This window comes from Colius striatus, chromosome 2 (assembly GCF_028858725.1).
Source record: "Colius striatus isolate bColStr4 chromosome 2, bColStr4.1.hap1, whole genome shotgun sequence".
Taxonomy (NCBI): Eukaryota; Metazoa; Chordata; class Aves; order Coliiformes; family Coliidae; genus Colius; species Colius striatus.
In genome coordinates, this window is record NC_084760.1 from 254,425 (window position 1) to 280,501 (window position 26,077).

The window sequence follows — 26,077 nt, forward strand, 5'->3', positions numbered from 1 at the left end:
GCCCTGCAGCACGTGCCTCGGGGAGAGGTTTCACACAGCTTCCTTGTTCACATCACTTCTCCTAAGCTCCATTGCAGAGACAAATCTACACCAATCTGAACTGACACATCATTTATCCCCTCCCACCCTTTTTGGTTTTCCTTTTCTGTCCTTTTTCATTGCGGTTTTAGGCCCAACCAGGCACAAGAGCCACACAGCCGCTCGCTCGCTGTCCTTCACTCTCCGTGGTAGCACAGGGAAGAGAAAAGGTGTTAACGGCCTCATGGAAGTCCTCCAGGACAGGGAGAGCTCGCTCACCCATGACAGTCCAGGTGAAACAGACAAGACCGCTTGACTTGGGGAAGAAAACGCAGTTTTGTTTAATCGGCCACCAACCAAAAAAGTAATTAACAGACGCAAAACAAAGGAGGATGATGAGGAAGAGCAGGATCAGTCCCTTCAGACAGTCTTTCCCCCATCCATCCTCTCTTCCTGGTCTCAGACACTTGGTCCCCGTAGCTCTGCTTCCCTGCTGCCCTCAGCAGCACAGGGAGGCAGGGAAAGGGACTTGCAGTCAGTCCTTCCCCGATGGCTCCTGCCTCTTGTCTCACCTCCGCGCAGGGGGCTCCTCGCAGTTCCCCTGCCCCAGCGCCGGGCTCCTCACACGTCAGCCAGACATGTGTCCGTCCCGAGGGCTGCAGCGCCTCAGAGCCGGCTCCCGCGTGGGTCTGCTCCGCGGCCGGCCCCCGGCCCAGCACGGCCGGCTCCAGCAGCCTCCACACGTGGCGCGGGGCCTCCGCTGTGGGGTCCTCCCGGGGCTGTGAGGGCGTTTCAGAGCCACTGGCACACTTCGTGCTTTGCAGGGGTTGCAGACTTCCCTTCTCAAACAGTAGTCGCAGAGGTGCCAGGTTGGCCCGGCCTGAGACGGAGGGGGGCCCAACTCAGAGCCAGGGGAAGGGTGTGCAGGTGACCCAACAAGACCAAGATAAGAAACCCGAGAGCTCTACAAACAGGGGACCTAAGGCAAAGACCGTACTTGGAAGAAGGAACTGAGAGTTCACGGAAAGGGCTCAAGACACCTGCAAGACAGCTTTTCAACAACCACTAGGGACTACTGAGACCATCAAAAAAGAAAAAATGTCTCCCCCAAACCCAACAACATTTGGACTCTCGGCTTTCACAACGGGCTCTCCGGTTTTGCCATCTTCCCGTGGACCCACACTCGAGAAAAGCAGGTGTACTCTGAGTTTCCCCAGTTGTCCAGTACAAGCACTTTGATGTAAGAAAAGGCTCTGGGGTGCAGCGTGTTCTGTGAAGAGAGAAAAGGAAATGGAGATGTTCAGAGAAACAGCGCAACCGCATCTCCCCCTGCCAGCCCTGCTCCTGCTCAGGGACAGGCTCCCCAAAGCGGCTGGGCATGCTGTGCACGCCGGCCCTGCTGGGGCTGCGTCTCCTTCCCTCCACCCTCTGCCTCTGCTGCTTGTTCTGCGCTGACAGAGAGGCCCAGGAGGGACTGCGATGCGTAGGGCGGCTGCTGGGCAACCCCACCAAGCTCCCGCTGTCCCCTCGGCTCGCCTTCCCCCGGCAGCCTGAGGGCAGGGGAGAGAAGGGGCTGCGTGGGGAGGAGAGGACACTGTCCCACAGGACGGCCACAGGACGGAGCGCTGGGGCTGCCCGAGGGCTTTTGGCACCGGGCACCCCTCTTTCCGCAGGTCACAAAGGCCTTGCTCTGGTGCAGCGTCTGCGTGTGCAGCTGGCTCCGCTGAAGGCAGCGGCTGCAGCCAGGGATCTCTCGGAGCTTGTGCTCCCACCTGCCTGATCCTGCCCGTGTTGTCCTTTTGCTGCCACTACCACACGCTGCTCAGCCCTCACAACCCCACCAAGTCTCTCAAAGCGACCCAGTGCTCAGGGAGACAGCATTCCCACCCTCCCTGCTGTTGACTTGCAGGCAAACCTCTTTTGCCCCGTGGAATCTCTCCCCCCTGCACAGACCGTACCTTCAGAGGCAAGGGCTGAATGGCTTCTTTTTCCACATCGTACGTGAAAAAACCGAGACAAGTTCCCTCATCTCCATCAGCATCCAGTCCCTCAGGGGCAAAACACAAGGAGAGAGCTCAGACTCATGTTGACAAAGAGGGAATGTTCAAACGTGCTGCACCAGCCCTGCTACCCACCCGGCCTCTCCTGGGCAACAGCCACAGCCCAGTGCTGGCCGGGGATGGGCTCAGTCTCCGCCTTAAGCTTTGGTCAAGAACCCTGAGGGGCTTTGGCCTCAGTAAGTCATGACAGCGATGAAAGCTCTCAAGCCCTTGAAGCACCTGTCTCTAGGGCACTGCAATGCTCAGGAGAGAGCGGGGCAGCAGCCTCAGAGGGAGCACAAAAGCAAGCGAGTTCCTGTCTCGTCCCCCCAGGCCCGATGGAGCCAGAAGCGCCCAGCACAGACTTACATAGACAGCCATGGATCTGGGAGCACTGCTGGCAGCCACAAACAGCAAGCCTTCCTCAGCGACGTGCTGCACAGCGATGGCAGTCAGGTGGACTCGGGCTGGCAGCCTGATGACCACCTGGCCAGAACGCCCATGGAAGCACCAGCGCTTGCCCAGGGAGACGTCCATCTGCAAAGCAGCACAGGAGAGCAATGAGACAGGAGTGCGTGCCGGGGCCAGTGCAGCTGCTCGTCTGGCCTGGAGCACAGGCGCCTGTGTGCCTGGGGCACTGCTCCCGCTCCGGGAGGAGGTGCCTGCCAGGAAACAGACAGGAGCGGGAGGCATCTTCCCTGCCTGCCACAGGGGCTCTGCCTCTTAGGGAAAAGAGGAGAAAAGGGGCTGTGAAACCGTCCTGGCCAGGGCCCCCGCCTTACGCCCCCAAACCAGCACTGGTAGGAGCGAGGGGGGCAGCAGGGTCGCAGCAGGGCCCCTCAGTCCTGCTCTGCTCCCCTCCTGAGGGGAACCACTGGGTTTTGGCAAGCTCTGCCCTGTGTTGGAGCTCTGGTTTCAGGAACCTGATCAACACTGTGGGCTTCCACTGCGCCACTGGCAGGCAGGCAGACAGGCAAGCAGCGCTGGTGGCTTCTGCTACAGTACCTGCAAGATGGTATTGGGCCCATCCTCAGTGCACCTTCTGTTCAGCAAAGCATTGAAGACCCAGTTCCACCCGCACTTGTAGGTCTGGGAAGTTCTCGTCATGTCAACGGTGGCATCTGTGAGGAAGGGAGGGTAGATGACTACAACAGCCACAGACCAGGAGGCCCACCGAGTCCCCTCGGAGCAGAGTCCCTCCATCAGCACAGGAACGCGTGTGGGGGCAGACAGGCTGAGGGTAGCAGCGGGAGGAACATGTGTGGCAGCAGGAGAGCCACCCTGCCACAGCCTTCCTCTTGGGCTGCACCGAGCACATCGGCTCCCCTACTTTGGAGAGCGGTGCCTGGAGCACAGCCTCCTTGTGGCTTGCTGCAGACAGGCACAGGGCAAGGAGACGGGGCTGCTTGTGTCCGTACCCAAGCTTTTCAGGGCCCACTCAGACTTCCTCATGTTGCCTTCCAAAGCCATCTTCAATGCTCCCTGGTCGTCTTCCTGGGAAAGCCATGAAGGAACACAGAAAAGAATCCCATCAGCAGGCTGCTCAGCGTGCCTACTGGCACCCAGAGATGCAAAAGCTCGGTGTCAGCAATGCGAGTCCACGGAGCCGCCAGACTCGCTGCTGCTGACGTGAGCCACAAAGGCTGAGAAACACCGTCTGAGGCTGTGGCTGTGAGCTGGGTTGACAAGGGGCCCCACACCCTCACGGCCACCCTCCATGCTCTCCAGGTCAGCTAGGAGATATGCCCAGGCCCTGGCGGCGGCGGCTGGCCCTCTGAGCCTGCCTGGCTCTCGCCCCTGCCTCAAGGGCGCAGACAGAGCACCGGCACTACAAGGGAAAGGACATCAGGAGTCCTGAGCTGCCCACAGCAGCCCGTTGACCTGGGCCTGGCCCTGGCTGCTCCCTTGCAGGAGGTGCCCATCCCATGAGTGTCACCAACCTCTGTGCCTGCCTTTGCCTGCATCCTCCGCGCTGACAGCAAGGTCCCGCAGTAAACGCCAACTGCAATTCACATCAGCAAGAGACAGTTACTTGCCTGGGGCTGCAAGCAGACCTACACGCCCCTTGTCTCCTCCCTGTTGCCCTGGGCTGGGGCAGCAGGTTGGCTGGGGAGGTGGGGAACGGTGAGGGGTGCAGAGAAAGGCCACGCGCCTCTGCCCAGGAGCCATCAGCCCAGGCTTCAGGGGCTGCGCAGCGCCGGGCTCCGTGGTGCTCGGGGCCCCATTTCCCCTCCCTGCTCCCCTGAGCACTGTGACCAGGCTGCAGGGACCAGGAGAGGTACGTCTCCATCAGTCCCGTGCACGGCCCCTCTTGCCGTCTCCAGTTCAGGCTTGGACATACATAGGCCCTTCTCTCCCAGACACAGGCGACACAGGCTGAGCCCTCTGGCTCGCTGGCCAGAGCAGCAGCGTGCCGGGGAGACTACCAGCCTTAGTGGCAGTCCAAAAGCCAGCCCCAGTCAAGGACACGCTCAGGAAGCACTTGGGACCCAGAATTACCACATGTAAACAGGAAAGCTGGCCATCTGAAGGCTGCCGTGCAGCACAGACAGGCCTTTGCTCACGCCAACTCACCCAGAAGCAGTACGAGCACCAACAAGAACTTGTTTTCCAGGACTGCCCTGAACCTCTTGTTCCCCAGGGATGTCTTCAGCCTGAAACAGAGGGAGCCTCGTGGCCGTCAGCGAGCCAAGGCTGGAGCAAACCCCTTCACAGGCAGATTCCCCTTTTCAGGCTGAAAAGCCTGTGCTTTGGAAGCCTGTCGCTGACAGAGAGAGAGCTGGCAGAGCAGCGCCCGGGACTAATACACTCTATCCTCACCCTTCGGCAGTGCCAGCAGCTCTCCCCCAAAGGAAGGGCTCCAGGAGCACCTTCCAAAAGCCACTGACAATCGTGCTGGGAAGCAAAGAGGTCGAGCAGACCATGGAGACTGCATTTCAGCAGTCTTTTGGCTGTGAACCTTGCTCCCTCTCTCTGGCTGAGAATGCAGGCGTGCTCTCGCTTGCCATCACACAGTCCTCTCTAAGGGGGGTTTCTGCACAGCTGGGAGGCGCAAGAGCCTTGTCTGGCTCTGCTCTCGGGGCCCTCCCAGACCTGCACGGTCTCTTGCCAGAGCTGTGGAAAACCCTTTCCCTGTGCAAGTGTCTGGCTAGTGACTGCCCCACCGTGGCCCAAGTTTGGGCCTCTGGCAGATGTGGCAGTGAGAGTGCCAAGGGGCTTTGCTCTTGGTTCTCCCTGTGAATGGCCGCAGCCCCAGCAGTGTCCAAGCCTCAGTGCCCAGAGCGGAGCACGGGGCAGCTGCCTGGGGAGGCCTCTCTGCTCTCCCCTTGGCTCGTGCTGGCCCTCAGGCCTCTCCTTCCTCCCCCCGTCCCCAGCAGAACCACGTAGCACGTACCTAGCAAAGGTGTGCGAGTGCTGCAGCCGGTTCCACAGGCAGACTGCCAGTGTACAGGCCAGGCTGAAGATCATCCCTGGGCAAAGAAATCGGAGAAAAGTCAGGCCTGTCTCTCGAGGCCTCTTCTCATGGATGCCCAGCCGAGGCGTCTGTTGTCTCCCTGTGGGGACTCTGCGCTTCTCCTGCCGCTCCTGCCGCTGGCACAGCGCAGCTCACCCAGTTCACCCCCGAGCAAGCACCAGTGCTGAGCTTACCTCCAACGTCTCGGCCTTTGTGGTGCCCTGCCTCGGGCTGCGCTCGAGCAGTGTCCGAGCCGGCAGCTGGTGGCAAGCTGACATCTGGCTCTACACAGACCGTACTATGGCAGGAAAAAAAAACAGGTGCCGGTTACCCGCTGTCCCCAGGCTGTGTGAGCCAAGGCCCTCGCCAGGAGCTGGGCTCTGGAAGCCTCCCAGGGCATGTCCCAGCTGCAGAGAGAGAGGGCAGCAAGGCCGGGCTGCTTCCAGGACTCTCCCCTCTCCTTTCCCCATCCTTAAGCTTTACAGGCCTGCAGCAGGAGAAGAGGAACCAAGGTGGCAGCAGCCCAGCCAAGCAGCCCAGCTCCATCCTCCCCTCATCCCTCCCTGCTCCCCCTCGTACCTGCTCTGCTGGCAGGGGGTTGGCTCCACTGCTTCCTCCTCCAGATTGCCGACGACCCGTTGGCGTCTCACCATGGTTGCCCTTCTTCTTGGCATCTCTGGGCAGAGGTAGGCTGCCTGCTCACGCTTCCCTCCTCACTCCCAGTCGTTGCCTGGTCAGGCCAAAGCAGCTCTCCAGGAGCGACTGCCCCGGGTAACTGCCAAATGGCATCTGAGTGTTCCTTCCCTCGTCACCCTAACCACAGGGCTGTGGGCAGAGGACTCTGACATCACAGTGGGGCTCCCTGGGGCCCAGGAAGGGGGAGAAGCCCCAAGGGCTCCCTGGGCATCAGGCTGCCTCCTGCCTGGCACAAAGGTGTCACTGATATTGGGAACAGACTCCTCAACGCCAACGTACCATTAGAACCACTGAGTCATTTGGGTTGGAAAAGCCCTATGAGCTCCTGGAGTTCAAGCCCTCCCCTCCCCCTGCCACGGCCACCACTAACCCACGGCCCTCAGCACCTCAGCTCCAAGACCTCGGCATCTCTCCAGGCCTGGGCACTCCCCCAGCTCCCTGGGCAGCCTGGCACAGGGGCTGACAGCCCTCTCAGGGAAGCAGACGTTTCTTTCTCGCAGCGCTGAGTGCACGGGGGATCGCTCCACTCCACGTGCACCCTGCAAAATGAAAGAACACTCCTTATAGACATCAGAGAAATGAAGTGATTCTCTTATTTTGGGTACTGCAGCCTCACTGAAACTGTTTTGAATTTCTCCCCCAGCCGCCCCCCAGGCTGATTTTGAAGGCCTCAGCTCACGGGTGTCTGCACAGCAGATAAGGGGGCATTGGGGCTTTTAAATACTTTTAACCCTGTGCTTCCAATTCTCTCATCATTCAACTCCAGGTCCAGATCATGCTTGTAACAAAACAGCAAGAGGCTGGGGGTTTGGGGTCTGTACATGAGAAATCTCCAAAGTCTAGGATCAGGGGGACCCCCGACAGAGAGCAGCGAGGACTAGAACCGGGATGCTCATGGGGAACGGGGCTTCTGACAGGCTGCTCAGGCACTGCACAGCACACGCTCGCTCCTCGTGAGCTGTGACGGAGGAGCTACTGACCAAGAGACAAGAAGGGACTACAGAGCAGAAGCAGAACTAACCAGACCGGGGCAGCCTTCCACCTTTAAAAAAACATCTCAATAAAAAGTTACCTCACTTCCATTTATTTGTGAGATGCTATACTCCATATAGCACGAGCACATCAATATTACAAAGTTCCGCTGTTTGGAACGGAGAACGCGGTTGCTCTGGTACTTCTGTACAACAGGAGGACAATTGCTAAGGCACTTCCTCGAGGGCGGAAACAATAAGAGCACCAGTATCCTTTCAGGCAATACAGTAGTAATGACAGTGTTAACTTTGAACAGACTTCCTACACAAGACAAAGGCCCGTATGCTCCTAGGAGCAGCTTGTAGCAACGCTGGTCTAAGCCAGAACAAAACACAGCAGCGTGCTGCAAGACTTTATGTTTTACCTTTTTGCCAACATTATTAAGGAAAACTAATGCAACTGGGTTAAGAGCCGGGCAACAGAACCACCTCCTGCTCTCAAGAGGAGGTTTGACTTGTCCGCAGCTCTTTACTGAAGCAGTAACCCTCGCTTTGGACAGGCCCAGGCCTTGTGTCCCCCAGGCCCAATGCGCAGGGGCTGAAAGCGCAGTGTGCACAGCACTCGGGCGCTGCTGCAGGCAGCTTGGCTGATACCTGCCACAAGAATTCTTGTTTTCTGTGTGAGTTTGAAGTTCTGTGTGACTACACTTCCTGTAACTGTTTTCAAAGGAAGAAATTTGACTTGGCAAAGAAGCAAACTACCTGTAACTCAGTAAGTCAAGCAGCCTAGAAAATGGGCAAGTTCTTCACACTCTGATGCATCTTTTTCCCAGCCCTCCTTTTTTCTAACAAATACCTGCTAATTTACATTGTCTCTACATTAGAAGACCTAGAATTTTATGTCTTAATTTAGGACTTCCCATATATTAGCACACTAACTATATTTGAAGCCACATCTTACGTGGATATGCAGCCTTTAAACTCTCCATAAACTTCAGTTTGTCCCAGTAAAACAAATATATTAATCTCCACTAGTGAGTACTTTTCTATAGTACAGCCTGTGTGTCTACGTTGCTATACCCACATACACACTGCACTCCTTTACAAAAGAAGCTTTATGTTTCAGCCTTCCCTTTTAAAAATAATTTTGAACGATGCTTACTTAGTACTCTGGATTAACTACTCTCTGACACACTGGAGTCTCTCCCACTGTTAGTCTAGCCCGAGACACACTACCACTCCTGATCATTACAACTCAATGTGAGATACAGGGAAAAAAAAGGAAGAAAAAAGGTTGAAAAAAGTTGCGAGATAATCAAGCTTTTATATGGGTAAGTCTCAGACAGGGGAAACCATTCTGTTGCTCATTCTTTTTTAAAGCTGCAAAGACAGCAGCCTCACGGTTGATTGCGCATCCTTCAGAGTCAGCAGTGCCAAGCCCAGTGTCTGCAGCAGTGGGGAACTCAAACCGCATCGCTGTTTGTCCGGGTTTACACCACTAGCGCTTCCCAACACTGCGTTAACTTGTCTTCATTGACCGTGTTGACAACAACGTGGTCGCGGTCGTACTGTGCACCCCCTGTGAAGAGAAACGCCGGGGCTCAGACCACCTGCAATAAGAAGCACCTACTCTAGGTTTCAGGGCAGCTTTCACAAGTGCTGGTGTGGACAGTTTCTGTTCACCCTAAGGCACTGAGAAGATAAACTCACTTTCAGCACTGCCTGCTTTTTGGGATGACTTTGAAACAAGGCAGCCTGCGTGCTCCCCTCCACCCCTTCAGTAATTCAGTGCCTTGGCTTTTTCAGCCCAAATGGGAAAGGAAGGAAACACTGTAATGTGCCAGCTGTACCTCCCTGAAGACTGTCACTTCACAGAAGTTTTTTACGGCAATGAAGAGAATTTGTGACCATTTGTGCCAGTGTTGTGTTACGGTCAGACGTTATTAGATAACCCCTTTCTCAGTTCTCATAGTCCTGCCTTTTTTAGTTCTGAAGTGCTGACTGCTGACTCTGGCATTTATCTTCCTTGTTTTCATCTTCTGTGATTAATGTGGCAGCATCAATGCAAAATTCATTTTAAAACAGCTAAAAAACCTTGAACTGCTATAGAAAACAATTACTGCCCCCAAACACAAGAGTTTTATAAGGACATCTGATTGTGCTAATTCTGCTAATGATCCCATTTAGGCACTGAGAGAAACAGAGTGGCCAGAGGTGCTGCCTGCTGGGAGCTGCGATCCCAGACGTGGCTGAGAGGGTGCTACTGTCAGGGATGTGGGCAACTATTCCCTGCTCCTCTTCCACGTGGGTATGAATGATGTAATGAGTCATGACTTGACCAAAATCAAGGAGGACTGTAAAACTTTGGGGAAGGAAGTGAAGGGTGGGGGGGGCAAGTTACTGTCTCATACATCCTGCCCGAGAGGAAAGAACACAGCTAATAACAGAAGAATCACATGAGTTTACCCTGGGCTTAGAGGTTGGTGCTGACGAGAAGGTTTCTGTTTTTAAGACAACGGGACCTTCTTTGATGGCTATAATTTGATAGGGCAGGATGGAATACACCTGTCTCACAAGGACACTGGTATCTTTGGGAACAGCCTGGCCACCCTCATTAAGAGGCATTCAACTCAAGGACTCCGGGTGGGCTCAGGGGGCGAAATGACAAAGTGTGTGCCATCCCATCTAACAGCGAAAGAGGACAGAGCAGGAAATGCAATGATGAGAGCTCCTCAGCTCTGCACCAAGACCAGAAGCAGAAGGCTGACTGCCCCGAGGGAGTGTCAAATGAGGAAGGATCCTCTTACACCATCCAGGGAAACTCGTGTGCTTGAGTAAGCCCCTGCATTGCCTATACACCAACGCACACAGCCTGGAGAATGAGCAGGAGGAGCTGGAGATGTGGGTGCAGATGGAAGGCCATGACCTCACTGCAGTTACAGAGACGTGGTGGGACAGCTCGCCTGGCTGGAGCACAGCCATGGATGGCTATGGATTGTTTAGGAAAGACAGGCCAAGAAGGTGAGGAGGTGGAGTTGCTCTCTATGTGAGAGAGCAGTAAGAGCGCACTGAGCTCTGCCTGTGTGGGGATGAGCCGCTCAGCCAAGCACACACAGTCCAGGAGGTTCCTACAGAATGATGATGACAACTTCCAGTCACAAGCGGTCAAGGAACCAACAAGGAGGGTTGGTTCCTTGAACTCTGAACTCTGTGGTGACAAATAAAGAAGGTCTGGTTGGGGATGTGAAGGTCAGCGGCAACCTTGGCTGCAGTGACCATGAGATGGTGGAGTTCAAGATCCTGTGTTGAAGAAGCAGAGCACTGTGCTGGGTTGTGACCCTGGACTTCAGGAGAGCTGAGGGGCAAGAAGGAAGACCCAGGAAATGACGGGTCAGTCAGCCTCACCTCCATCCCTGGAAAGGTGATGGAACAACTCATCCTGAATGTCACCACTAAACATATGAAGGAAAAGGTGGTTATCAAGGGGAGTCAACATGGCTTCACCAAGAGAAAATCCTGTCTGATCAACCTGATGCCCTCTACAAGGGCATAACTGGCTGGGTGGATGAGGAGAGAGCAGCGGATGTCATCTACCTTGACTTCAGCAAGGCTTTTGACACTGTGTCCCACAACATCCTCATCAGAAAGCTCAGGCTATGTGGCTGGATGAGTGGAGGTGAGGTGGATGGAGAGCTGCTGAATGACAGAGCCCAGAGGGTGGGGATTAATGGCACAGAGGCGAGTTGGAGGCTTGTGACCAGTGGAGTTCCACAGGGATTGGTTCTGGGGCCAGTTTTGTTCTACATCTTCATCAACCACCTGGGTGAGGGGACAGAGTGTACCCTCAGCAAGTTCCCTGCTGGCACCAAACTGGGAGCACTGGCTGATTCCCCAGAGGCTGTGCTGCCATTCAGTGGGACCTCGACCGGCTGCAGAGTTGGGCACAGAGGAACCTGCTGAGGTTCAACAAGGACAAGGGCAGAGTCCTGCAGCTGGGAAGGAACAACCCCCTGCACCAGCACAGGCTGGGGGTCGAACTGCTGGAGAGCAGCTCTGCAGAGACCTGGGAGTGGTGATGGGCAGCAAACAAACACGAGCAGCAATGTGCCCTCGTGGCCAAGAAGGCCAGTGACATACTGGGATGCATCAAGAAGAGTCTGGGCAGCGGGTCGAGGGAGGTTCTGCTCTGCCCTAGAGTCCTGTGTCCAGGTTTGGTCTCCCCAGCACAAGAGGAACAGGGACTAAGAAAATAAGGGGACTGGAGCATCTTCCTTATGAGGAAAGGCTTCAGGACCTGGGGCTGTTCAGCTTGGAGAAGAGACTGAGGGGAGACCTCATCAATATTTACAAGTATTTGAAAGATGGATGTCAAAAGGATGAGGCAATAGTTTTTTCTGTAGTGTCCCGTGACAGAACAAGGGATAATGGACAAAAGCTGGAACACAAAGTTCCACCTAAACACAAGAAGAAACTCCTTTGGTGCTGAGGTGAGGGAGCCCTGGCCCAGGCTGCCCAGGGAGGATGTGGAGGTTCCTTCTCCAGAGGTTACCAAATCCACCTGGACACGTTCCTGTGTGACCTGATCTAGGTGGGACCTGCTTTGGCAGAGGGGTTGGACTGGATGATCTTTAGAGATTCCTTCCAACTCCTACCATTCTGTGATTCTGGGATTCTATTTGTTGCTTTTTCAAACTTTCACGAAACTATGAAAATAAGGTTCAGAAATGGTATCTACAAGAATGAAATTGCTGTGACAAAAGTGACAGTAAGACAGGCATCCGGTATGCACAGATTCTAGGCTCCTATGGCAAGGCCTCATGTCTGCAATAAAGGTATAGCCATTAATTAAGTAAAAACTTCTTGCATCTGATCACATGAGGGTACAAGCCTGCCTTTACTTTCCCAATATCCTTTGGCTATTGCATCTACAACTACTGTTTAAAAGATAATTTTCTCTATACAGATTGAAGTTAATGAGAAGCTTGGTTTTTCTTGCTTCAGCATTTTGAGTATTCACATCACCCAGTGCCACATAAAATTAACTGAGGATACCTACAGTGAGTGGACATTGGGAATACAAATAAGCAAGTACTGTGAGCTGCTAAACTATGAAATGAAGTCCTACAGTCCGTATAATTCAGGAGGTCAGACTAGGTAACTGGATCTTTTTTTTGATTCTAGATTAAAGTAGCTATAACACCATCCTTAATTTACAGGCACATTTAGTGCCTATCCTAGTGCAAATGCCATGTAATTAAGACACTGTAATGAGATAACACATTTGCTTACCTTTGATATCTAAAACCAGCTTGGGCTTCATCTTGCTGTAAATCCTGCCATCAGGACTAATATGCCAATATTGTTTGTCTTCGTTCCGCTCAAATGACAGACCAAGTTTAGAGCCAGGAGTTATAAGATTTCCAACAATTGTCAAGCAGCAGTCCTCTGCCATCTGTATCATTAGAAAGGCAACAGCAATTATTCAAAAAAGCCCTACTTCTAGCATCCTCTGTTTTTTCATCAGATAGGACAGATGTCAACAGGTGAGAAGAGAATCTAGGAACCACTTTCCCTAACGGAATATATTTTTGCCCCAAACCCAACACTACTTATTTTTCTTTTGTTCCTGTTCCTACCGACACTCTCCACTACGTGAGAACATTAAAATAACCATGTTGTATCAGATCAAAAGGTACAATTAGCACCTGCCTCAAGCAGTGGTCAATCACAGATGCCATGGAAGATGATATCACTCTGCTCTTGTATGCACTATGCTCCTGGCAATCTCTCCCAGCCTACAGACTTTTGCAATGCAGAGCTGGTACCTTTAATACTTGGACAGCTTCTGTCCCATATGTGAATTTGTTAGTCACTAGCCACCAAGATCAGCATAACCCTTTTATACAAGCACCCTCCTGTGCAAAGCAGCTCCAATCTTAGCTACTAATACTATTTAAAATATGAAATTAAAAAAATAATTTGATAGGCATCTACTAGGTTTATTTTGTGTTCTCCTCACTCCCTCCCTTATTTTAAGGGACATCTCAGTATCTTATATGACTGTTGTATCCTGCTCAATGGTTGTCTCACCTCCCTAGAACAGCCCTTCCTTGAAAACCTTGAAGTGCTGTGACTCACACAGCCAGATGACCTAAGCTTACCAGAAGAGAGGCACAAGCTCTTCCAATGACCCATGTCTGCCTGTGTGCACGTACCTACCCACCCATAAGTTTCATTTGCTTTCTAAAATGTGGTGAATAACAATTTTTAGTGCAAAATACATTTACTGCCATTCAATGGAAAGGCATCAGAGGTCTGTAAGGGTTCAGTCATTTGTGACCGATGTTGCCAGCTTGCACTCTGCACTACCTGACAGCTCTGCAGCACAAGCTGTGTATTTTCTGTGCACAGGAAAAATGCTTTATGAGATACAGAGATGGGGACAAAATCCAAGAGCATTTATCCAGAGCCATGTAATACCACATTTATCCAGAGCCATGTAGTACCACGCTGTCTCAATATGAATACTTTCAGTGAAATGTTTGAGAGGCACTGTCAAGACAGAAGTTTTTTGTGAGCACTATTAAAGCTTTTGGCTTACTTCGCATCATTTTGCTGTCTGCGTAAATCCCTTTTACTACTGCATGTGTCCTGTAAACATGCCCAAACAATGCCTTAGCTTATTAATGTAAGATTCTTCCCTCCAGCATAGATGACATAGTTATAAAGGGCTCCTTTGAAGTTATACAATCCTACAGAAAAAGTTCACATGATTCTTTGCAGTCAAGCTGCTTAATAGTATTAAAGTAACTTAATTTTCTTTGGCTGGCATTCCTACCCAAGACTGCTCATGCTTAACCATTGTGAGCTGTGCATACCTCTGCTCACCTCAGTGACAATTCACACATGATGAGTCTCGCAGACTGTGAGAAAAGCAGGACTTCATTTGGAAACTTGGACAGAGGAAGGGAAGAGGGATGGATGCAGGGACAACCACAAAACCCCAAAAGAGCGGGATTTTATCTTGAAGCTTGCCTCGGTGAAGAAGGGGATATAACCTACATTACACTGATCAACCTATCTCACAGCATGCATAGTTCAAGACGTTATCTGCATTTTAAAAGGTCTCCCCTGCTTTGACACTTGTGGTAACTTCACTGAGGAGACATGAGGCAAAATGGAAAATGGAAGGAGCTCATCAAGAGCAGGATAATGATCTTCCGGTGTTGACTGTACTTACAAGGCTACTGTTCTCTGAGGGAAAAGTAAATCGTAACTAAAATTTCAATTCCATCAAAAAGGTATCACACAACTAGTTTAAATCACCCCAAAAACCCAGAATTTAACAAAAACAAACCAACAAAACCAACCCACACAAAAAGATTCTATTACAGCTGAGACGGAATAAGGCTACAAAATAAATTAAGGTGGTACATCAGGAATTTAACTCAGCAAGCCCTAGCACTGGAGAGGAAAAGAGACAATTTACATTGGACTTGAACCTCACCCGGCACCTTATGAATCCATCCTGATAAACCCAGATTTGGTCATCTGACTCTGTATCTTCTGTAACCTGTATTCTGAGAAGATTCAGATTGTCTAAGTTTCCATCAGCTGACATGAATTTTCCCGTTTCCTTGTTTCGAAGCCTGAAGCACACACGTTTCTGCAGAAAACAAGTGAACTCTTTGACCACAATCTAGGCACAGAACACAGTCTGCTCTGGTTAACTTCAGAGCAACTACTTAGTGCTGAACCCCATGCCTCCTCCTTTCCTTCAGGAAGCTTAACTTTTCAATTTGAGGATTTAATTCCAAAGCCTGTCAGTGTCTAGGATGAGACAAGCTCTGAGAACCTGCCATTCTGGATGGAGAGTCTGAGGCTTTCCCGTGCCTCAAGATCAGCACACGGTGGAAAGCAAAGTTCATGCAGAGCAGCACTCACTTCTCTGGTAACTTCTTGTACAGATGCTCTTAGCCTTCGTTAAGGCAGTGCTCGTGCAGTGCTGCTTGTTTCACTGGCAGCTAGCATTACACTGCACATTTATGCTGCAGCTTGTGACACATTAACACTTCTATTTAGACAAGCTCCCAGCCAAGGCAGTCAAAATGCATTATCCCTAACTCTGCTTTAGGCTATACAATGACAGTGTGATGATAGTAAACCAATTTGGTTACAGGTGCAAGTCATCTGTGAACTAGAAAAAGTTGCTTCCTTTTCTCAGCAAGAACCTCAAACCTTAAAGCTCCCAGGACTGCTGCAGCACCGGACCAAATGACATAGTCCTGACTTGGAGAGCAAAATGAAAGGGACGCCATGAGAGGAAGTTTCACATTAGATTTGCAAATTAATCTGCCAAGTTGTAAGCAGGGAAGGACCTTCCCCCCAAATCAACACAAAATCACTACTAACTAAAATATACAATTTTGTTGACCAATTTTCTTCTTGTTCCAAAAATAATATAGACAGTGTGCCAGTGACCAGCTTAGGTGCTAATTATAAAACAAAATCATTTACATACAGTAATTATAGCCATTGTTTGTTAAAATAGTTTAGTCAGTCCTTGCATGCTGTCTTCTGTCCTCTGGTTTGAAGTGTGCTTAATGAATACTTTAAGCAGTAGAACTGCAAAGCCATGCAGCATAACCAAATAGGTTTTATTACAAGTGAAACTGCAGAGCGATTTCTTCACACCACTTGCCATCACTGAAGCTTGTGACACGAAGCAAGATGGAAACTGGATAACATCCCCACAGTCCAATTACAAAATATCCATCAGTATCTGACAATCCCACGTCAGAGCCCACTAACCTGCAGTAAAGGCCTCAGAGAACCTATCTGGCCACAGCCACTCACTTCATACCAATCTGGAATTTCACTTGGTGATAACAACATCTGTCGGCCCCTGTAGTTACTGTGCTCATAAATCACCCACCTGCAAGAAAAACAAAGTGAAAAAGTCAAAATGACGGAATGCTGCTACTGGCAAGTCCTGCTGTGGAATCACTCAATGTGTTTAACAGAAACACCCCACAAAGTCGTAGTGTTTAGCTTTACAAAGCCAATCACAGAATCTCAAGGGCTGGAAGGGACCTTGAAAGCTCATCCAGTCCAAACCCCCTGCCAGAGCAGCACCACCTAGAGCAGGGCACACAGGGACTCATCCAGCTGGGTTGGAATGTCCCCAGAGAAGGAGCCTCCACAGCCCATCTGGGCAGCCCATAACAAAATTCTGTCCTGGTTTAGGTCATCCACATTTCAGTGAGTACACTGGAGTCCACGTTTTCATGTCCTATCATTTAAAAGTTAGAAGCTGAACAACACAAAGTATCTTCTTGCCTTGAAGAGAGTCCAACATCTAAATATTGCTTGTTTTCAGATGGTCCTGTGACTCCTCAAGGAGGACAGAAGTGTGTGCTAAGATGCTGTAGATGCTAGATGGCTCTCTCTGTGTATCTTAATCTGGACAGGCCTGACTCCCATGGAAAAGAACTAACAGGGATGCAGACTGCAACAAGCAGTTAACTGGAACTGCAGAAAGGTGAAGTTTTCTGGGATGGAAGTTTTTAGATGGAGGTTTTACTTCAGAACACCTTTCTTCTTCACAAATACCTGGGGAAGAGGTGGGGGAGGAGAGAGACTTCTGCTTCTCTATTATTGGCAGAGGTGGTAAATTGCGACTAGACTTTGAAACAGGTTGCAATAAAGTGCAATTTGTTTTCTCATCCTAATTTGCTGGGACTGGCCAGGAGCCAGAGGTTTTTGAGTACATGAACACTCTATAAGCACACTTTCCTGTTACCCTCTTTCCTCTGATTGGCTAGCAGATGTATACCCAGAAGCAGCACCTTCACCTTAATTTTGTGCTTTTTTCACAGCCTAATACACATCTACCCCCAGGTATGAAATTGAGAGAATTATAAAGGGATGTCACTTAGCAAAGGAAGAGAAGACAAAAGCCCCTTCAATAAGGGAAGCAGTAAGGGCAAGGACATTCTGAAACCTGTATTTTGACACAGTGCAGCAGCTGACATTGTTATAATGAAATCAGAACTTTCATATCATACTCTATACACTTCCAGCGATCAACCCGAAAACACATATTGATTCACTGGGAAGGAAACACGCACAATTCATGACTGCACTGCCTGGAATCACAGTATCCATGTTCTTAGCAAAGAAACAACGTTTGACTTCATGTTATTTCGTGTTACGGAAAGAGAGAATGAACTATATTGTGGTCACAGTAGAAGACACCGAAATCTCAGGAGACTTACAGAATACGGAGCATGTTCCTTTTCTTATGACCTTTACGTTTCAAAGTTCAGCTCGGAGTGATAAGGAAACCCCTTGACCAGCTTATCCAGATGGGGAAGATGGTTTGCTCTACAGGCCTGGTATTAGCTATCCACTTCAGGGCAGCCTTAAGCTATTCAACATCACTCTAGCACACCTTGGGAATTTACCTATCTAAAAGAACACGTTCAAATGCAAAGCAACAGTAACATGGATCTATCATCACAAATATGAGTCACATTCTTCAAACCTGAACATATACTTGGGGCACATGTCTTAGAGGTAGAGGTTAAGAACAAGAGAAACACAAAGAGAGAAATTTAACAGATCTGCTGGAACACTGGCAGAAAACAGCACAGTAGTTTTCAAAACGCTCCCAGATGGTCACTCTGGACTATTTTTTTTCACCTGATCCTCAAAAGGAAATTTAGAGAACACAACTGCTGAAAAACAGCTAAAGCATTTAACTGCTAGATTTACAACCAGGAGCCTGAGACAGTTCCTGAAGTAAAAGAGATTATTACTGATGCTGAAAGGGGCCAGATCATGACCTGATTGTACCACTGCGCCCATAACATCTAGGTAAAAGGATGAACGTGAAGACTTATTAAACCAATTTAAACCTATAAAACAGATCACAAACTGAATGCTTTTTTTGTGATCGAGACCTAAACCAAGAGCATAGGAGTTGATTTTAAGGATGCTACATAAGCTGGCTTTTGTAATATGGCTTGAGAAGACACAGTTTTCTTGTGGGGTTTATTCATTTCCATTTCTAGAACAGGGCAGCAGTCAGTGATAACATTGTCAGAAAGAGAGCAAGAAAGTGTTCTGTAAGAAGCAGTTGCATTAAAGCACTGCACACTCATGATACTCTAATTTCACACCCCTTGGTTTCTAACACTTGTAAATGTTCTGTTGAGTAAGTACATCATTCTAGAGAATCAAAAAGCCATTTTAAACTTACATGCCACCAAGGACTTGAACTGAAGCTACCCGAGGACTGTATCCCAGGAACTGGAGATTTAGGATTTCTGTACTGAATTCCATTTTCTTTCCTTGGAAACCCGCTTTTTCAAAGAGAGCTATGCATGGCTCAGACAGCTCCTGCAAAATGAAGACGCACACTTTTAGAAGGTGTTAGAGCTCCAGATGGTGACTGCGAACATCATTACTCCACACAGTCTTTTTATTTCAAATGTTCCTTCCTTCTTGATTGCTGAAGATCAAAGATCCTGAATAATGATTTTGCTTTACAACAGATTACTGAAAAGGAATTAAGAAGTAACAAAAGCCCTTGTACAAAACACAGAAGGGATCTTCTTGCGTGAAACATAAAACTTTCTTATCTTAAGGCACATGCAAATGTCTCTTAATCTGTGGTGGATTCTTGCACAATATCTTAAGTTTTGAAATACATTTTAATTAATGTCATATTTCTCTTCCACTGCACGAAACCTCACTCATCGTAGGAATTTTCATCTTCAGACCTTAACAAGCAGTAAGACAACATCAATTTCTACAGCTTCGAAAGACGACAGCCTTGTCAGCGCTACTTACCACTTACTGCTCTGATCTGTAACTCTTACTGTAGCTTATGGCAACATCAATCTCTGACTAAACAAGAGCTTCAAGGTTCATACTTCTGAGGGGAAATGACTCAAGCTAAAACTGTAACGTCTGAATCTTCCCAATTGCTGTGGGGAGATGATTCTTCTCTGTTGAAACACTTCTGGTGTCAAAGGGGCTCTGCCCACATAAAGCTCCTTGCATCACTTTTAAATCATTTTAAATACCTTTGGACAACAAAGTCTGGACATTTTTCTGTGTGGCAAGGTACCTGTAAGTGAACTGAAAACAGCCTCTCACAATTAAGACCTTTCCCTGGAAGCTGGGAGGTAAGGGTTTGAGATTCCTCAGGGTAAATTAAGTCCGAGTGTCCTGGTTTTACAGTTTATATAGTTTTAGAGTTCTCGTAGATGTCAATGACCCTGCCACTCCCTTTCTCACAGGTCTTCCAGCCACGACAGCACAAAACCAACGCCATGCCCAGAAAAGCTCCTTCCTGCTAGCATGTGTCCATCATGCTTGGAACACAGCAACTAGATCGGGAACACCCGACATGACGCGAGGTCTCGACAGACACTCATCTGGCCTCAGGCCTGGGAACAGGCCCCCGAAGGCAGAGATGGCTCCATACGCACACGGGAGCGGGCAGTCGCCGATGGCCAGGCTTCTCTGGGACTTCATTACACAATACCTGATGTCTACTAATTTCTAGACGGTGCTTAGATTCTTCTTTAATCTTCCCTCATGTGTTTAAGAGCCTGGATGACACTGCTGTGTGAGCATCACCACTATCTCCACAGCAGCCCCACTTATCACACAGCAACTGAGCTACGATTCCTGCAGAAAACACCAGCAGAGGCCTTTCAGCTCACTCATCCCCACCATGACAGGTGAACACCAGTCATACTGTTAGCTGCCACCACAAGTAGAGAGCCCAATAGGAACAGTTGCACCAGGATGATGTCCCAGTGTCTGAGATCTATCAGACCTTCTACAGCCCTGCACTCTGAGACATACAACTGTTCAGGCAGCAGCCCTTCAGTCATATGCAGTGCTTCAGAAATAATGCACTTAGAAAGAAAAACATACAGACAGAAAAGGAAATCCTCCCACATTTTGCCACACCTTCCAGTCTGGGCATACCTTAGATTTAGCAGCAACCCTCTTATATAAAACATTGCTCACACAGAGAAGTGCAAGGTCAAGTCACAACTTTTCCTTCAGTACTTCCTGTACAAAGGTGGTTCTCCTGTATATCTCCAGGAGAGTTATTTAGTTATTCCACAGAGTTGCTCAATAAAAACAGACATTTACAGCATAACTATTCAAGTACAAACCATAATTGCTTCTATAGTACATTCAGGAAAAAGAACATGTAGGAAATACAAGAAGGAAAAATGCTATATTCCATCTGCAACACAACCATGTGAAGGAAAAATGCTATTCCATCTGCAACACAACCATGTGAAGCACACAGAGCATGCATAATCAACCAAAGATACAGCATTATAAAAAAACGCACCCCTTGAGCTTATGAGCAAAAGCCCTTTTAACTTTTACTTCCCAGTTCATCAAATATCCCTTTCATTTCTGTTTTTTACAGTCCCTTAGAAACAGATCCCTGCAAAGGGGAGTTAAAGTTGATATGTGGCTTCTTTTAATAGCAAAAGTGCTTCTTGTATAGAAATGTCACAGAAAAATCATGAGGAAAGTTATGGGAATGGCAGATGGTGGGGAGGAATTAAGACTGGTACTGCCAAAAGAACAGTCCCAAAATACATCTGACAGGTGAAGCCATTATTCTAGGTACTAAGGTTCAAGCTTTTGTGAAATTGTCAAAAATGAATAGTATAGTATGATCATTTCCACCTAACTTCTTGTTCTCTGTGCTCTGGTTTGCTAATAAATCACTGAGCAAAGCAACCCGCTTTCCTTTTCTCTGCAGGTAGGAAGCCTCTGAAGGATGAAGCAGAAGCATGTGACTTGCAAACAGATGCAGCTCTATGCTGCTGTTTGAAGTGTGGTAAATGGTAGGGCTAGATCAAGTTTCAGAAGTTATAAAAATAAAATGAAGAGACGTAGAACTGACATTTCACTGTTTTAACACAACAGTGTCTGTCACAAATAGTCTTCCAAATGTAAGCTTGAAAGAAGGCCTTTAAACAAAAAAGCTTGATACTGTCACATACAAAAGAGACTATTTTAATTCATGGTGGTCACATACCAAGCTTGGCTAGAAACATTTCTATTGTTTTTAATAGGATCTGTCTACTTGACAGCCAAAGAGTTCAGAAGGCAGACATCCTTGCTGCACGTTTGTTTACACTGTAAATCAAAATGCACCAGGGATATGAAAGAGGACAACACATTTTAGTTCTCCTTTGTCAACTGCTGTATCACTGACAGGTTACCAAAATTGCAGTGGAGTGCAATAAGGTTGCCAAATTCAATAAAGAGAGTCAATAGTGTACTCTTCCTTTTTTAAACTGAGTACCATCCCTTCATATTGCCTAAGTTCCTGGATTCTTGACCACATTTTGCTAGTAATTACTTTGATCTTAAAAGATACTTCAGGTTCCACAAGTGATCCATCACAACAATTCATTATAGGCTCAAGCAAACTCATTCCCTTCCACAGATGTGTTACAAAACATGCCAATGTTTAGTTTGTATCCCCCACACATAACAACAAGTGTCTGATTTTGCCAAATGACACCAGGTGTTTATCATATCTAGCAGGGTGCACTGTTTTGTGATTAACTCAAATTGCACTTCCCTGATGCCAGCAACAGTGGTTTATAATTATATGTATTTCATGCAAAGTTGCTTAGTTCAGTCTGCTTTTTTAATGTGCATGAAAAACAAGGTCCACAGTATGACTATTTCTTCACACTGTCCTACTGACATTTCTCAACGCACTCTAAATGACCTGGGAAATAAGAAGTCTATCTGACGTGACCTTGAGCCTTTTTACAGGTGTCCTTTTATAAGCTGTTACTAATGGTGATGCCAGTCAGCTGCCTCTGTGATGTCCTCTGCAAAAACAGCACAGAGGTCAAAAAACGTGACCACAGCTAGGACACCCAACTGCCACTGCATGGGGAAGAGATAAAGATGCTCCTCTGTTGTCTGTGCATCACTAGCGTTTTCACCGCCCCAAACAACAGGGAGATCAGTCTCACGAATGTACTTTACAGTATTTCCAATAGCTTTACTTACAGTGCTGATAATCTGTAAAGATTTTAGAACTGTTTGGGGCGAACAACCCATTGCCGTCAGATCAGGGTAGATTCCCTCTTCTAACACGTACTGGTTACCAGAGAACTCTTCCTGGTCATACACGATGCAGCTGCAAGAACAAGAATCGCCGCTTAAGACTTCTGTGCAAGGGAAACGATGCTGGTGTTTCTCAGTCTTTAGGAAGAGTTACTGACAGAAACATTATTTACAATGTTTTGTCCCGACAAGCTGAAGATTGATGCATAAACAGCAAAGCCTTGTTCTCTAGTGCCCCACACATGAAACCACTTCAGTGTTAGAAAGCTGTTTGGTTTTTTAAAAGAACGATCATTTTAGTGATTTTGCAATGTTAATTCAATAACTTACCCGCCATCTAAAATTTTTGAAGATTTCACAGCAAATGAATTAATACATCTTGTGTTTTTTTCAAGTATTTGGCAGTTGCCCTTGAATTCAGGCTCTGAAAATAACTGGACCTTTGAAAAGTTATAAACATATTTAAAAACGATTCATTCTTCAACCTTCAGCAACATGTCTCTACCATTACTTCTATAACGAGATCAAAACATACGTAAAACACCAGATTTCCTCAGTTATAAGCATTTTTTTGTTACCTCTTCAGTGTTGCAATCCTTCTTCAAGACCGCAAGACAACAATACCAAAATTTACTTCTGGATGTAAAGCACTCAGTAACACACAAAACAAACCAACCAACACTAACCAAGATGGCTCCCTGGACTGTCTGCAGGAGAAGATCTAGAAATTCCCACAGAATGGATAAAAGAGCCACATCTTCAGTAACGGGCCATAAACGCTTTTGGTTTAGATTATTAACCCATTTAATCTCCAAAATACATACTCTTCCCACTAAGTGAAAACTATCTGTCTCTCAGAAGATAAATGGTGCATAATAATCTTGGCAAAGTACTCGGCATATTCCCAGAGTAGATGAGCTTTCTGTGCCTGTTACGGTCGTGCCAGTTCTTTGCTTGGAGGACAAGAGGATCTGTCACCCAGAGTCTTTTGTCCTTTTTAAAAATAAAAAAAGATTCTAAGCAGCAAACCTGCTAATTTGCTTGGAGGGTAATTAACCCTGATCACACACAAGTCAATTCACATTATCACATGCCTACCAGCTTTATTAACTCCTAAGAGAGATACGAGTGTGGACACGTACAGCGTTCTCCGAAGAGGAACGCGCTGACGCGGGATGCGGTCTGTTGACTACATGGCATTACTTCTCTGTTTCTTTAGAGTAAGGTCTTAACAGGCACGTAAAATATCGATGCAAATCATTTTTCACGCATCTAGCTGAAAATAAGCAGCCTTGAGATTTTTATTCCCTGTAGTTCACACATTACCCCTACGCAGGAGGTTCCAGTGAGGCATGTCATTAACTAAGAATGCAAAGCTAGGCAGCTAAGACTTTTCTCCCTGATTTTTAGTTCCATGACATACTCAGCATTTGAACTGAAATTAAAATAGAATTAACTTTGTTCAGGGACAAAGACAAAAATCTTCAGAGTTATGAGAATATGAACAAAGCCACCCATTAGTCACACTGCCCAAACTATGTATTAGCACTTGCACATAGGCCATGGTCTAATGTAAGTATGTTAACTCACTGAACAGACAAGCTCTCCTTGCCATGTCCTTCTCTCTCATATTGACAAAGATGGCATTAACTTTTAATCACAACTCAGCAGTATCTGTGAGCAAAAGCCCTCTAAGTGCAACCACCATTAGCAAAACTGTTAACCAAAGAACTTGGTTCAAAAGGAATTAAGTCACAACTGTACCATGAGCAGAAACATCTAACTTGTAGAGCCCTCACCTCAGCAACTGAACCCAGGTAGACCTGCACCTCTGCTTGGAGGGCTGTGGGTCCAGCTCCTCAGAACAATCATCGATTCCCCCAAGCAGCTCACTTGCTGAACAAAAACACTGTCCGTGCCCCAAGAAAGTTCTGATGGCAGCTGTGTATAAAATCCCACCTTCCTCAGGCCTTCATGTGCCTTACTCAAGAGGTTTGGAATGCAGCCTTCCTTTACCTGCAGTTCCCACTCTTTGTGTGACTAGTCAACCATCTACACAAATATCTGAGTGTTGCACTAGACAAAAAGCCCTTTCTTTCTTTATACCTCTTACAGACACTACACAGTATGTTTAATGTAATTAGAGAAGCATCTTACCTTGACTTTACCCCTTTCACTTCCAACAATATCCTGCAAAAGTTTGGAGGGGGGAAAGAAAGAAATGTAAACAGTGATACAATAACAAACATACAAAAGGTTACTCTTAATTATTGTTTAAATAATGTAAATAAATTGAATTTTATAGAAGAAGTGTAGCTCCAAATACTTCAGAGAAGCTTACAAAACAAGTACAAAATCAACTCCTTACCATAATGATGGGTTGAACTGAAGATATTTTGCAGTTCTTCGCCCCCCATGCCTCAATGCTGGGATATAGCCCTTTAGCCAGTATGTACTGCTCCCCTGTAAACTCAGGATTCTCATAAGCCACCCACCTAGGAGAGGCAGAAAGAGAGGGCAATGGGTAGAGGTCACACTGCTTTTTCAAAGTAGAGAGATGTGTATTTATTACTGTCTTAATGTAAGAACAAATCAAAAATTTCTCCCCTCAAGTACTGAACTGTGATGCTATTAAAACTCTAACCAAATTCATGTATCTGATTCCATTCACCCTACCATGTCAATATGAACCAGAGTGAATTAGCTAAAGCAGACCACAAGTTCAAACACACCACCTGCTGGATATCCTGAAAGCTGCCTCCAGTTACAGTTTGAAATATTTCACAATTCTATTATTTTATCTAGATCAAGTTCTTCTCTAGAAAATCAGACAGATACCAGAATGCATTTTCTTGCTAAAGCTGACTTTCAGAATGATCTGGGCAGTAAAGATAGGAATACTGATTTTAACGTTGCCTGTACCTACAGTTCAGTTGCCTTTAAGCAAACGCACAACCCAGCAGGAAGCTGAGTTGCAACAAGAGACATACCTACTAATAAGAGCAGGCTGTTCCCCACTAGAAGTCACAGACATCAGAAGGAAGAACATCCTTGAAAGTTAAGTGTTCAAACCATCACAGGTTTGACCAGGCTAATGCATCTAAATTCGAAGCCATTATTACAGCTACTCAGTCAGATCTCATCTCTGACACAGGCCACAAACTCAGACTTCTGCATCAAGCCTTAACTTTCACCTTAGTCAGAATACTCCTTTTTTTAAAAAAACACTGAACTTTTGAGACACAAACTTGCAGTACTGTTGAAGTAATCACATCACTACGTGCAGCTCTCCAATAGTCTGTTAACCCGTGGCACTTCATTTCCAAAGTATCCCTCACCAGCCAGTCTCGCCGCGCATAGTCCACTGCACTTAATGAACACCCTATTGCAGCATTTTCCTAACCCTGCTCCACACTGAAGCCCAGATAAAGCACTTTGGTCCGATTTAGTTCTTAAACTATTCTTATCTCCAACCCCAAGTTTCACTTTTTTCTCCCGCCTGTCTTCGCCATCCCCCTGGGGTGGGGAGGGTGTGAGTGAGTGCCTGCATGGTGCTTTGTGTTCCAACATCAACTCAATCGTAGGTTAACTTATGTCAAAACCTCATTTCATTGCAGTTTTAACAGAGTTAAAACAGAGTTTTATCAGTAACAAAAATTTTTACACCATGAAGCTCTAAAGTGACATGGAATTTATAATCTGCGGAGGAGGCTAATTCTCACCATCTAAATTCACCATAAAATGATCTACATGTGTCA

At 47.6% G+C, this 26,077-nt stretch overlaps 2 protein-coding genes across 4 annotated transcripts in view; both read right to left on the reverse strand.

Moving 5' to 3' along the window:
• Positions 1-371: 371 nt before the first annotated feature.
• LOC133624970 (sperm-associated antigen 4 protein-like) lies at positions 372-5,788 on the reverse strand. 2 transcript variants are annotated; one of them, XM_061990768.1, is made up of 8 exons: positions 5,706-5,788; positions 5,452-5,527; positions 4,632-4,711; positions 3,476-3,551; positions 3,063-3,178; positions 2,427-2,594; positions 1,977-2,066; positions 372-1,288 (listed from the first exon to the last, which is right to left on the reverse strand). In XM_061990768.1, exons 4-8 carry the CDS (start codon positions 3,525-3,527, stop codon positions 1,157-1,159), a joined length of 558 nt encoding a protein of 185 aa, XP_061846752.1. In that variant the 5' UTR covers positions 3,528-3,551; positions 4,632-4,711; positions 5,452-5,527; positions 5,706-5,788; the 3' UTR covers positions 372-1,156. The 2 variants fall into 2 exon arrangements, with proteins under 2 accessions (XP_061846752.1, XP_061846751.1); XM_061990767.1 differs by lacking the exons at positions 4,632-4,711; positions 5,452-5,527; positions 5,706-5,788 and adding an exon at positions 3,998-4,041.
• Positions 5,789-7,285: 1,497 nt separating this feature from the next.
• Positions 7,286-26,077, reverse strand: part of CRYBG1 (crystallin beta-gamma domain containing 1) — a 119,879-nt gene continuing 101,087 nt past the window's right edge. For both annotated transcript variants that reach the window (XM_061991185.1, XM_061991186.1), the window contains 9 exons: positions 24,688-24,814; positions 24,477-24,509; positions 22,650-22,759; positions 22,263-22,392; positions 18,442-18,581; positions 15,990-16,113; positions 14,686-14,844; positions 12,468-12,630; positions 7,286-8,757 (listed from right to left, as the gene is read on the reverse strand). In XM_061991185.1, coding sequence (XP_061847169.1) covers positions 8,669-8,757; positions 12,468-12,630; positions 14,686-14,844; positions 15,990-16,113; positions 18,442-18,581; positions 22,263-22,392; positions 22,650-22,759; positions 24,477-24,509; positions 24,688-24,814 — 1,075 coding nt within the window. In that variant the 3' untranslated portion in view covers positions 7,286-8,668. The remainder of the gene's footprint in view (positions 8,758-12,467; positions 12,631-14,685; positions 14,845-15,989; positions 16,114-18,441; positions 18,582-22,262; positions 22,393-22,649; positions 22,760-24,476; positions 24,510-24,687; positions 24,815-26,077) is intronic.

Coding starts and splice junctions, on each gene's coding strand:
- LOC133624970 (XM_061990767.1), bottom strand. CDS start 4,021: ATGCAGGCAAAGGCAGGCACAGAG. Junction 2,595..3,062: donor GGCCCAATACCATCTTGCAG/GTACTGTAGCAG, acceptor GCTGCTTTGCAG/ATGGACGTCTCCCTGGGCAA. Junction 2,067..2,426: donor CCAGATCCATGGCTGTCTAT/GTAAGTCTGTGC, acceptor TTTGCCCCTGAG/GGACTGGATGCTGATGGAGA.